Source organism: Dipodomys spectabilis, unplaced genomic scaffold (genome assembly GCF_019054845.1).
Source record: "Dipodomys spectabilis isolate Male_0828 unplaced genomic scaffold, ASM1905484v1 ptg000363l, whole genome shotgun sequence".
Taxonomy (NCBI): Eukaryota; Metazoa; Chordata; class Mammalia; order Rodentia; family Heteromyidae; genus Dipodomys; species Dipodomys spectabilis.
Genome location: NW_024871040.1, coordinates 6,245,001 through 6,258,757, shown reverse-complemented (window position 1 = coordinate 6,258,757; position 13,757 = coordinate 6,245,001). Strand labels below are relative to the sequence as shown.

At 44.7% G+C, this 13,757-nt stretch overlaps 1 protein-coding gene across 1 annotated transcript in view; it reads right to left on the bottom strand.

Moving 5' to 3' along the window:
- The window catches only part of Pisd (phosphatidylserine decarboxylase), a 44,600-nt gene extending 31,196 nt beyond the window's left edge, over positions 1-13,404 (bottom strand). The window contains exons 1-2 of the mRNA XM_042666239.1: positions 13,319-13,404; positions 4,224-4,303 (exon numbers count right to left, since the gene is read on the bottom strand). Of these exons, the coding sequence (XP_042522173.1) occupies positions 4,224-4,303; positions 13,319-13,383 (145 nt within the window). The 5' untranslated portion in view covers positions 13,384-13,404. The remainder of the gene's footprint in view (positions 1-4,223; positions 4,304-13,318) is intronic.
- Between the last annotated feature and the right edge of the window lie 353 nt (positions 13,405-13,757).

Sequence of the window (13,757 nt, the reverse complement as noted above, 5' to 3'; positions counted from 1 at the left end):
GACTTTTCTGCCCAGGCTGGCTTTGAACCATGATCCTCCTGAATAGCTAGGATTACAGGTGTGAGCCACCAAAGCCTGGCTTCTAGGATAATCTTATCAGATGAACAGAGTAGCTCAATAGCTATGTACTTATGACCATATAAGATGATGTTAAGGGGGCTGGGATGTAGCTCAGTGGCAAAACGCTTGCCTAGCAAGTGCAACGTCCTGGGTTTGATCCCCAGTACCAAAAAAGAAAAGACAAAAAAAATACAGTTAAAAAAAAAACCAAACAAGATGATGTTAAGGGAAATGAACTCCAAGACATAGACATAAGAGGTTTTTCTTTGTTGTTGTTTTTAATGTACTATGTGATTTTTTTGTTTCTTTCCTATGTTCTTTCCCCTATGGTATATCCCCTGTTGTCACTGTATTTGATTTTGGTACCCTGGCATTATACGTTTATTTGAATTAGGGAAGGCAAGGGGAACAATAGAATGGTGAGACAAAGGACAAGGGGGAACCAATGTAACAACGATATAAATAAGACAGTATGTTGGAAATGGTTTATACAACTGGGGGGGAGAAGGATAAAAATGAGGGAAGGGGTAGTAAGTCTGACAAGAAATGTATTTATGGGGCTGGGAAGGTGGCTCAGTGGTAGAGCGCTTGCCTTGCATGCCTGAGGCCCTGGGTTCGATTCCTCAGTACCACATAAGCAAAAAGAAAAAAGCTAGAAGTGGCGCTGTGGCTCAAGTGGTAGAGTGCTAGCCTTGAGCTGAAGAGCTGAGGGACAGCACCCAGGCCCAGAGTTCAGGCCCCATGACTGGACCGCCCCCCCCAAAAAAAAAAAAGAAAAGAAAAAGGCAGAAAGCCAGGTGCCGGTGGCTCACGCCTGTAATCTTAGCTACTCAGGAGGCTGAGATCTGAGGATCATGGTTCAAAGCCAGCCCGAGCAGGAAAGTCCGTGAAACTCTTATCTACAATAAACCACCAGAAAACTGCAAGTGGCACTGTAGCTCAAGTGGTAGAGCACTAGCCTTGAGCTCAAGAGCTGAGGGACAGCGCTCAGGCCCAGAGTTCAAGCACCACGACTGACCAAAAAAAAAGAAAGAAAATAAAAGCAGAGGGACTGGGAAGGTGGCTCAGTGGTAGTGCTTACCTTGCATGCATGAGGCCCTGGGTTCGATTCCTCAGCACCACATAAGCAAAAAGAAAAAAGCCAGAAGTGGTGCTGTGGCTCAAGTGGTAGAGTGCTAGCCTTGAGCTGAAGAGCTGAGGGACAGCGCCCAGGCCCAGAGTTCAGGTCCCACGACCAGACCCCCCCCAAAAAAAAAAAAAGAAAAGAAAAGAAAGGCAGAGATCAGATGCTTTCAAAAGCAGGAAATCTGAGCCTCTTTGTTATCAAGGCTAGTACCCTACTATTTGAGCCATAGTGCCACTTCTAGTTTTTGAGTGGTTAACTGGAGATAAGAGTCGCACAAGAACTTTTCTGACTGGGGTGGCTTTGAACTACAATCCTCAGATCTCAGCTTCCTGAGCAGCCAGGATTACAGGCATGAGCTACCAGCGCCTCGCTGGTGGTGTTTTGTTTGTTTGTTTGTTTTGAGGTTGGTCATGGGGCTTGAACTCTGGGCTTGGGCACTATCCCTGCACAGTCCAGCTAACGGCTAGCGCTCTACCACTTGAGCCACAGCACCACTTCTGGTTTTCTGGTAGTTAACTGGAGATAAGAGTCTCACGGACTTTTCTGCCCGGGCTGGCTTTGAACCGTGATCCTCAGATCTCAGCCTCCTGAGTAGCTAGGATTACAGGCGTGAGCCACGGGCACCTGGCTGGTGGTTTTTTAAATGAGAAATTGTGAAAGTTATCAATCTTTTTCATTGTCTATAATCATTCCTGATGAAACCCCTACTAACTTAACAAGTAAATATACCTCTAAGAAAGATTTGTTGGGCTGGGGATGTAGCTCAGGGAATGCCTGCCCAGCATGCATAAAGTCCTGGGTTCAATCCCCAGCAACACAAAAAATAATAATAACCAGTCTTTTTTCTCTTTCTGAAGTGCTTTAGCTACTTGGTGATGTACTCTCAATATACAACCAGCAGCCTCGCTGACATGGTAAATAAAGATTGCCTCTACTCCTGCCTCTCTCTTCTCTGGATCTGGATTATCACAAAAGCACTAACAGATCTTCCAAAGATTCAAAGTTATAGCTGAGTTTTTCTGAGTCTCTCTCTCCACACAGCAGGCAATTCCTAATTAAATAATATGCACGTGTTCAAATGAACTACCGTTCTGATAATCAGCTTTTGTTGTTCTCATTAACCCCTTCATTTTATTTCCAAAGTAGTCTTAATAGTCAGTAAAAAAAATTACACAATTATAAAAACTTATAGAAAGGGCCAGGAGCCTGTAATCCTAGCTACTCAGAAGGTTGAGATCTAAGGAACTGTTTGAAGCCAGATTAAGCAGGAAAACAAAGTACCTAAGACTTTTTTTTTGGGGGGGGGGGAGGATAAGAAAACTTGGCAGAGCTTTATTGAGTAAGTAAATAAGCAAGCAGGCAAGCAAACAAAATGCAGAAAACAGATAAGCAGAAAGGCAGGGACATACTTTAACAAAGTACATGTGCTCTCAAGGGGAAAAAGAAACTCCCCAAGACTCTTTTTTCTTTATATATATTTTTGTCATTGCTGGGGCTTGAACTCAGAGCCTGGGCATTGTCCCTGAGCTTCTTTTCTTTTGTTCAGGGCTAGCACTCTACCACTTGAGACACAGCGCCACTTCTGGCTTTTTCTGTTTATGCGGTACTGAGGAATTTAACCCAGGACTTCATACATCTAGGCACACACTCGACCGCTAACCCACATTCCTAGCCCTCCCCAAGACTCTTCAATTAATCACCAAAAAGTGGTAGAACACCAGACTTCAGTGAAAAACCTAAGAACACAAGGCCCTGAGGTCAAGTCCCAGTAGCAGCATGCACACACAAAAAGAAAATACATACATACTGCCCCTCCAACACACAAATATGTGTGTATGTATGTTTGGGTTTTTTTTGGTGCTGGTCCTGGGGCTTAAAGTCAGGGCCTGGGTGCCGTCCCTGAGCTTCAAGGCTAGTGCTCTACCACTTGAGCCACAGCTCTACTTTTGTTTTTGTTTTTTTTTTTTGTAGTTTATAGGTGATAAGAGTCTTTTTATGGGAGGGTCTGGTTGTGGGGCCTGAACTCTGGGCCTGGGCACTGTCCCCTCAGCTCTTCAGCTCAAGGCTAGCGCTCTACCACTTGAACCACAGCACCACTTCTGGCTTTTTTCTTTTTGCTTATGTGGTGCTGAGGAATCGAACCCAGGGCCTCACGCATGCAAGGCAAGCGCTCTACCACTGAGCCACCTTCCCAGCCCGGTGATAAGAGTCTTATAGAGGGCTGGGAAGGTGGCTCAGTGGTAGAGTGCTTGAGTACATGAGTCCCTGGGTTCAATTCCTCAACACCACATAAGCAGAAAAAGCCAGAAGTGGAACTGTGGCTCAAGTGGTAGAGTACTAACTTTGAGCTGAAGCGCTCAGAGACAGCGCCCAGGCGTAGAGTTCAGTTCAGGCCCTATGACTGACCAAAAAAAAAAAAAAAAGGACTCTCATAGATACCAGGCTGGCTTCAAACCTCAAATCTCAGCCTCCTGAGTAGCTAGAATTACATGTGTGCACCACCGGCACCTGACTTAAAAAAAAAAAAAGGATATTTAGACAATAAAGACAATACACAGCTTTGTAGGAGTTCAAATAGCGTCTTTGCAGACCATAGAGTTCACAGTGCAAGTGTGGATGGATGTGGGGAAGTGTCACACCACAAGCACGTCCTGCTCACGAGCGCAAAATGAGACAACCCTGAATGAAGAACAATCTGGCCCAAATCCCAAACTGTCAAATACACACAAACTTTTTCAGCCAGAAATTTTACCTCTACAAATTCATCCTGATATGCACAAAGGTATGTTACTACAGGATTTTCCATGATAGAATAAGCATACAAAGAACTTCAATGCCAACAGCATTGAAGTGGTACAGCAGAGTTCTAGATAACCAGTAAAAGTGATGGGAGCCAAGATTTCAGAGACTGCACAGCAGGTACTATATGTATTTCACATATTCATTCAATTTCATTTCATTCTAAACCTATGCTTATCTCAACTTACAGCTGGGCAAACTGACAGAGAGGGCAGCACTGCTTTCACTGGCTACTTACCTGTGTTTAAGGCTCGAAGAGGCAACTTCTGTAAGGACCACAGGAAGTGGCTCATGGCAGTGTTTTCACAGTGAAAGAGGCTGAAATCAAGCAAAAATGAACCATTAAATATTTTACTAAAATTGAAAAATACTAGTGGACCAATTGACATCTGACTATAGCACAGAACAGTACTATGTCATTATCAATTTCTTGGTTTTGATCATTCACTATACTTTTTTTTTTTTTCTTGGGTCCGGTCGTGGGGCCTGAACTCTGGGCCTAGGCGCTGTCCCTCAGCTCTTCAGCTCAAGGCTAGCACTCTACCACTTGAGCCACAGCGCCACTTCCGGCTTTTTTTCTTTTTGCTTATGTGGTGCTGGGGAATTGAACCCAGGACCTCAGGCATGCAAGGCAAGCGCTCTACCACTGAGCCACCTTCCCAGCCCTCATTCACTATACTTATATAAGAAAATATGCTTGTAGGAATAAAGGCTAACCTAAAAATCAAGTGTTTCACATCAAAATAGAGCCACACATAAGGAAGAGAGAAAATCATAAAACAAATATGGCTGAGGATTGAGAAATTTAACTTGAGTTTCTATTATTTTTATGATGTTTTGTGAGTGTGAAACTATTTTGCAATAAAGGCTTTATTTGTTGCTGTTTTTCTTTCATTTTCTTTTTTTTTTGTCGGTCGTGGGGCTTGAACTCTGGGCCTGGGCGCTGTCCCTCAGCTCTTCAGCTCAAGGCGAACGCTCTACCACTTGAGCTACAGCGCCACTTCCGGTTTTCTGGTGGTTTATTAGAGATAGGAGTCTCACGGTCTCTCCTGCCTGGGCTGGCTTTGAACCCCGATCCTCAGATCTCAGCCTCCTGAGTAGCTAGGATTACAGGCGTGAGCCACCAGCGACGGCTCATTTTCATTTTTTTGACAGTACTTGAGTCTGAACACAGAACCTTGGTAAGAAGGCATAAAGCACTCTACTGCTCAAGCTGTACCTCTAGCCCAAATTTTCAAATAGGGCCTAGCTTTTACCTTGGGCCAGCCTAGACAGTGATCCTCCTATTATACTTCCTACATAGCTGGGATAAGGCACATACCACTGCACCCAAGTTCTTATTAATTCAGATAGAGTCTGTGAACTATTTTGCCCAGGCTGGCCTTGAATCACAATCTTCTCAATCTCAGCCTCTCAAGTAGCTAAGATTACCCAGCCTCTTCCCTGCCCCAGCACTGGGGTTTAAACTCAACAAAAATTGCCATTTAAAAGGAAAAACTTGCGGGGAGCTGGTGGCTCATGCCTGTAATCCTAGCTACTCAGGAGGCTGAGATCTAAGGATCACAGTTCAAAGCCAGCTGGCAGGAATGTTCACGAGGCTGTTATCTCTAACTAGCCACCTAAAAACCAGAAGTGGTGCAGTGGCTCAAGTGGTAGAGTGTTTGCCTTGAGTTGAAGAGGTACATGCATGGACCATGATTAGCCTATTTTAGGCTTGCAATCATAGCTGGGATGACAGTGGTTGAGACACCATGGGATAACAGGCATATTCTAATGATTTTAAATCATCTTTTGTCTTTGCTTTGCTACAAAAGCAACACTGACAGAGTGTTTTGTTTGTTTTGTTTCAAGGATGCTGAGAAAACATTACTTATTATTGTTACAGCTTCATTATTTAAGAATATATTGTTTCTTTTTTTTGTCAGTCATGGGGCTTGAACGCTGGGCCTCAATGCTGTCCCTCAGCTCTTCAGCTCAAGGCTAGCACTCCACCACTTGAGCCACAGCACCACTTTCAGTTTTCTGGTGGTTTATTGCAGATAAAGTTTCACAGCCTTTCCTGCCTGGGCTGGCTTTGAATCATGATCCTCAGATCTCAGCCTCCTGAGTAGCTAGAATTATAGGCATGAGCCACCGGAACCCGGCTTAAGTATATATTATTTCTGTTTCAGTTTCTCGTTTTTGTCTCATGTCATTAGGAGAAATTACATGTACCTCAATAGCAATACGAAACTATGCAAGCAAGTAAAACACGGATGAGCTCCTAACAATGAGCTTAAAACAATGAATGAGATTACAACCACTGTAAAGTATCAGATACAAAGAAGTGTACACACACAAGCACACTATGTGGTGGTGGATACCTGTACTCTCAGCTGCTGGAAGGATCAAGGTCAAATCCAGCCCAGGGAGGGAAAAAGTAAGATCCTATCTCAAAAACAAACTAGGTGTGTAGGTATGCATCTATAAGCCAAGCTATAGGAAATGAAGTTAGAAGGACCACATTCCAAGCCAGGTCTGGGCAAAAGCAAGACACTATCTGAATGAAGAATAAGCCAAAGCAAAAAGAGCTGAGGATATAGCTCAAGTAGAAAAGTATCTGTCTATCAAGTGTAGGGCCCTAAGTTTGAATCCCAATACCAGACAAAATAATACCACTGCCACATTTTAAGATAACATTTTAAACAAAACAAAAAAAGTTTGGGGCTGGGAAAGTGGCTCAGTGGTAGAGCACTTGCCTTGCATGCCTGAGGCCCTGGGTTCGATTCCTCAGCACCACATAAACAAAAAGAAAAAAGCCAGAAGTGGTGCTGTGGCTCAAGTGGTAGAGTGCTAGCCTTGAGCTGAAGAGTTGAGGGACAGCGCCCAGGCCAAGAGTTCAGGCCCCACGACTGCCCCCCCCCCCAAAAAAAAAGTTCTATTTCACCTTAGTCAAAGACCAAATATGACTTCCTATGCAGGTAACAATTCGATTTCTCACATATTGAGCTGAAATCTAAAGTAAGCAAAGTATGTTCTTGTTAGTAAAAGTTTCCCTTTGGATTCCTTTATGATAGAATAATCCACTGTATTATAAATGTCTAAATTGATACTTTTATGAAAAAAATCAAACTACATTTATGGCTTTCATCCTCTAAGTTGATTACTGTCTTAATGTCTATATTCTATAAATATTCATCATATTTAGGTGCTTTCAGTTTCCACACAGAATTTCCCTGACTTGCCAATATCCTCATACCACAGTACTCATGTGGCAGTGTACCAAGCTGAGGATCCTTAGGCAAATGAGGTTTTTTTTGTTTTTTATTTGTTTGTTTTGCCAGTCCTGGGCTTGAACTCAGGGCCTAGGCACTGTCCCAGAGATTCTTTTGCTTAAGGCTAGCACTCTATCATTTGTGCCACAATGTCACTTCTGGCTTTTTCTGTGTATGTGGTACTGAGAACCCAGGGCTTCATACATGCTAGGCAAGCATTCTACCACTGAGCCATATTCCCACCCTAAACGAGGTTTGTATAAGAAATGTCTTCCTTGATAATCCACAGTTGGACAGATGGACAGATGTTAAATTAGTGATGCCAAGAAAGGTGTTTTTTTTTCTAGCACTGACAAGTGCTCATCTCTTACAATAGACACTTATACCCAAACTGATACTTATACCCAAACTTATACACCAGTTCCCAAACTGAATTAGAACCAGAGTTTTATAAACTAAAGGGTACACTGTGCTGCATACATAGCTCTGTTGTGTGTTCCAGGATACATACTAGACTTAGAGTCAGAGAATGTTTGAGGACTGTGTGGTGAAGCTTTTCTGGGGGAGGGAGATAAGACACTGATCCACCCTCACTGGCACCCAGCCCTCAGGTGGTCTGTGTGGAGTGCTCAGCTTTTTGCAGCACTGCTGAAGTCCTGGCTCCTGGAACAAATGTCTGGCCAATGCCTACACCAGCCTGTCCTTTACTACGGGACCCTCTCTATCTTCATATAAATGCTGTGACTTTTCCAATTAGATAAACACTGTCCACCATGTATCTTTCTCTAGTCTCCATCCTCACAAGTCTTAAAAAGAGTTCTCTGCATTCACTATTGTCACTTCACCTTCACCTCCCTTCTTCTCTTAAATCCTGATCAATCCAATCATATCAACTCTAATCTAAGTCACCAACCACGCCTGTTGCTAACACCAATGCACACATCTTGATCTTCATGCCCAGTTGAACTCTTTCTTCCTGAAACTCACTGCTATTTTTTTTTGGGGGGGGGGGGGGAGGGAGGAGGGTTGGTCATGGGGCTTGAACTCAGGGTCTAAGCACTGTCCCTGAGCTCTTTGTTTCTTTTTTTTTTTTGCCAGTCATGGGGCCTGAACTCTGGGCCTGGGCGCTGTCCCTCAGCTCTTAAGCTCAAGGCTAGCACTCTACCACTTGAGCCACAGTGCCACTTCTGCCCTTTTCTGCTTATGTGGTGCTGAGGAATCGAACCTAGGGCCTCATGCATGCAAGGCAAGCACTCTACCACTGAGCCACCTTCCCAGCCCTGTCCCTGAGCTCTTTTGCTCAAGGTTAGCATGCTACTACTTTGAGCTACAGCTCCACTTCCGGTTTTCTGATGGTTAATAGAAGAGTCTTGGCAGGGAATGCGTCTCAGTGGTAGAATACTTGCCTAGCATGCATGAAGCCTGGGTTCAATTCCTCAGTACCACATAACCAGAAAAAGCCAGAAGTGGCTCTGTGGCTCAAGTGGTAAGAGTGCTAGTCTTGAGCAAAAGCAGCTCAGGGACAGTGCTTATAACCTCAGTTTGAGTTCCAGGACTGGCAAAAAAAAAAAAAAAGATAATAGTCTCATGGACTTTAAACTGGCTTTGAACCAGGATGCTTAGATCTCTACCTCCTGAGTAGCTAGGATTACAGGCATGATACCCAGCATCTTGCCTCACTGCTCATTGGACATCTGGGCCTGTGAGTTTCCCCCTTAGTTCTCTGGTCCCTGAGTCCCCTTTGTGGATTTTCTTTGGATTCCTCATTCTGAAGTATTCAAACTTCTTCTCTACCTGCTCTCTTACCAGGGAGCTGCTCATCTGGTTTCATGGCTTTAAAGACCCCTAGATTGGTGACTACCCCATAGTTCCTCTAGAAACCGCCAGGTCCCCATTCCCAAATGGCTACTTAACCCAGCCACTTAAGAGTCATCTCAAACTGGGAATTTGTCCAAAACAAAATTCCTGACCCTCTGTAACTCACCTTCAATTGGCTCTTCTCTCAAAGTTCTCTCTGTGGCAAAGACTAGCCAGATGTTTACCAAATTTGCTTCTTCTTCTAGACACCTGCTAGATTACACTTTCTAGTTTCCTTTGCAGCAAACAAGTGAGGACCATTCAGGCTTCTCAGGCCCAAGCAATCCTACTGCTTCAGCCTCCACAGTAGCCAGAACTACAGAAACATGCACTGGCTACACCTCCAGTCTTTCTGCTTTCAGCTTGCTTAATGCAGACAAACACACAGACCCTGAGAATCTGCATTGAAGATGGGCAGGAAACTAGTGTTCTCTCACCACTGACTGGAGAACAACTGTCCCACCAATAAAGAGCACCCAGGAAGCTTGCAAGAGTAAAAATAAATTTCTAACTATGTTAAGGCAATGAGAATGTTCTTGGGTAACATTGCTACTTGTCATCCACCCACCTACTCAGGTCAAAACTTTTTTTTCTGTCAGTTATGTGGCTTGAACTCTGGGCCTGGATGCTGTCCCTGAGCTCTTTAAACTAAGGCGAGTGCCCTATCACTTGAGCCATAGCACCACTTCCGGTTTTCTGGTGGTTAATTGGAGATGAGAGTGTCATGGTCTTTCCTGCCCGGGCTGGCTTTGAACCATGATCCTCAGATCTTAGCCTCCTGAGTAGTTAGGATTATGGGTGTGAGCCACAACACCCAGCTGTCAAAACTCTTGAGATGCTGTTTTAAGTTCTTCTACCTTCAAAATGCCTCCTACTCTCCCCATTTCTCATACCCAACAACACCCTCACCCTGGCCCAAACCATGTAATCTCTTACTGGATTCTGCAATGTCCCTCCCAGTTTTACTCATGGCCCTCTATGCCCTATTTGTCAAACAGTGACTTTTCAAAACAGAAAGACTAGACCTTTTATCTGACAGACATCACACATCCCAAATGCATCCTCTATCCTCCTCAATCATCCCTCTCGCCACTCTCTGCACACACCACATGTGCATCCCTTTCTGCCCTTCTGCGCTAGCTGTTTGCTCCATGGGCATAGCCCTCTCCTATGAAGCTCACTATACAATTCTCTGATCAGATGTTTCCTCCTTGGATTTTTCCTGACCAATGTATGCCCAAGACCTGCTGCTCTGGAGCACTCTCTAACCCTCTTAATTACCTTGCTTTATTTTTTCCCCCTTGTATTTCTACTACCTAAAAAGAACAGATTCTAGATGTGCCCACTTATTTGGTTACTGTTTGTTTCCCTTAGTGAACACTGGGAGGTTGTTTCTCACCAGATTTCAATCTCAACAGTAAGATTAAACACCAGAGGTGACTGGATAGATCCCATTAGCTCTGTCTTATATAAAGTGAATCATGTGGGCCTCCTGTAAACAGGTAACTAAAGCTTATGATGAAGCTCCAATCCCATTTAGCAACTGTGCCATTTAGCAACTGTATGTGAGCTTAGGAAATGTTTTAGTTAATTCTTAGTCTCAATTTCTCTGCTTGTAAAAACAGGATCCACCCTATTAGAATTATGTAAATCAAGTAAAACTCTTGGCCCAGAGCCTGAGACCCACTTACATATTACTATGAAAAGAGAGTTGCTATTCAGGTGGCACAAACTGGGATAGTTATATCAATATTCTGTGACTAGTGTCTACTCTAACCAGTTTGTCTCCATAGTGTCATGATTATGAAATGTTTTCAACATCCCCCAAAGTGGTAACTTTTTAACTACAGTCTATATCTTTCCTGTTTTTAAGAGGTTATGAAAGTTCTGGCCTGAGGCTAGCAATAATCCCTAGCTGCTCAGGAGGCTGAGATCTAAGGACTGAGGTTCAAAAGCCAGGTCGGTAAGAAAATCTCAATTAACCAGCCAAAAAAAAAGCCAGAAATGGGCTGGGAATGTGGCTTAGTAGTAGAGTGTTTACCTGGCATGCATGAAGCCCTGGGTTCGATTCCACCATACCACATAATCAGAAAAAGCTGGAAGTGGCGCTGTGGCTCAAATGGTAGAGTGCTAGCCTTGAGCAAAAGAAGCTCAGGCCCCAGGACTGGCACCAAAAAAAAAAGCCAGAAGTGGCAGTGTGGTTTAAGTAGTAGAGTGCCAGCCTTGAGCAAAAAAGCTACACATGAAAGCCAGAACCTGAGTTCAAACCCCCAGTACCAACATATACACACAGGGGGGAAAAAAAACAACAAAAAAACCCCAAAATCTATGAAAAGGTCTAAATCAGTACTAAAAGACCTCTTGAAGGGTTTTTTTTCCCTATTCTACATTATACTAGATTATTTAACAAAGTGTTCTGCTCTTCTACTAATTCTTTATCCCCCATCCTTCCCCTCTGGCCCCATGGTTCTTGGCAGTGTGGATTGTAGTCAAGATGACATAAATATTGCTGAGTAGAATTTATGCACGAGCGGCTACTCCCTAGGACTACTGCCCAGACTTGTTTGTACCTAACAATCAATCTAAAATCTGCAGTTTCCAGGGCCCCAACCCACACTTACTGAATCCAAACCTAGCATTAAGATGAAAGCACATCTGCAAATCTTTTTCCTTTTTTTGGTGCTAGTTCAGGGGCTTGAACTCAGGGCCTGGGCACTGTCTCTGAGCTTTTCTGCTTAAGGCTAGCACTCTACCATTTAAACCATAACTCCACTTCCAATATTTTTGGTAATTAATTGGAGATAAGAGTCTCACAGACTTTCTTGCCCAGGCTAGCTTGGAATCACAATCCTCAGATCTCAGTCTCCAGAGTAGCTAGGATTACAGGTATGGGCCACTGGCGCCCAGCTTTCCCTTTTTTTAATGATGGTGAGTGAAGTACATCCTCCTTACCATCATTTAAAAAAAGCAAAAGCAAAAAAAAGTGTCATTTATTTTTAAGACTTCCATATTTAGAGACGGGGTCTTGCTATGTAGCCCATGTAGGTCTTAAACTCACGGTGTGGGTCAGGTTACCTCCAAATCTTGATTCTTCTTCCTCTGCCTCAAAAGTGTTGGAATTACAAGTGTGTGTCACCATGCCCAGCACATTTCATTATATGCTTTAAATGAATCCACGAGTGACTCATAAACAGCACACCTTGGAAAAACACTGAAGGTGTAGACAATTTCCTGTTCAAATCCTAATAGCTACCAACCACCACCCTGCAGTGTTCCCTGGTGAGAGCTACACCACTTCTGAATGGTTAAAATGGAAGAGAGTAGTTTTCACAGCAAGGCCAGTGATGGCTTTTGTTTCCATTTCATTCCAAATCTGGACTCCTTTTAGTCTCCTAAACTACAGGGTTAAATCACCTCCTGTCACAATGCAAGCTTTGGTCAACACAGACAAAATGAATCCTGCTGGAAACACCATTTCTCAAAACTTACAACACTGAGAAATGACACTAGCCTAGTATCTGACTCTGTGTAACGGGCTATCCATGTTGTAATCCACTTTTTAAAAAAATGAGTCCAGATGCTATTTAGGTACCATAACTACCCCCCAAGTGGGTAACCTGAGGAGGGGGAAATCCTTACCAGAGAGAAACAGGTACCTGGGTGATCCCCTGGCTCTACCACTAGCAGATGAACTTGAACCAATCCCTCACTCGGGGCCTCAAATCTCAATTCCAAAATAAGAACGAGGATTGGAAGTCTCTCCCCACCACCACCACCCCGCCTCGGAAACTCCTCTATCTCTAAGAACCTTGGGGCTAATAATTACCAGATTAATCCAGGACCCAACCCCGTAACCAGCTTGTATGCTGAGATTGTAGAATCTAAACCTCCGGCTTCAAAGACGAATCAGGAGCACCTGAGAAGGGCACTGGGCTCGGCCTCGACGCTAGCTACGGGCTGGCAGCCTATTCCATCTTTTTCTTTGTCCTTTGGACACTTCCACCTAGCTGGAAAGGGCAATGCCAGGACGTTAATGCCACGCCCTGACCAAATCCGAGCAGACCTACACCGGGGCAAAGCGCCAGCCCCGAGCTCGGGGGTGAAGGTGGCTAATGCTCTGGGGAAGCTCTCCTCAAGGACAGCCCGCAACAGAGAAACGACTCCCCCGTCCTGACCCTGGCCAACCTCCTGCCCCACGCCGGTCTCCCCCGCGCGGCCATACCTGCTCCGCCACGGCGCGACCCGGCGCAGTAACCGCACACACGGCTGCTGCACGGACGCGGCCATCTTGTTTCCTCCTCCTCCTCTTTGGCGAGCCACGCCCCTCTCCGACGCGCCCGGCGCGCGCTTGTGACGTCACGCGTCTCTAGTACATAGGACCAATCAGAGCCGGGAACTGAAACAAACTCCGCCCTGCGGTTACCGCCTGCCCCTGCCGGTACCTGGAGAAACAATTTTGGGCTTTTGAGAGGGATCCGGGCACAGGAAGAGCCGAGCACGGGTCCTGTCTGTCCTGCCTTTAGTCCCCGACTCTGGTGTGCCTTTCCTTCTATGCCTGGAAAAATCTGAGTTACCCAGAAGCAGAGAAAGTCGTATTAAACACGTGCGGGAAACTGACAGCATCCAGTCAGCCAGGCTCTTGGGAATGGGTGATTCTTAGC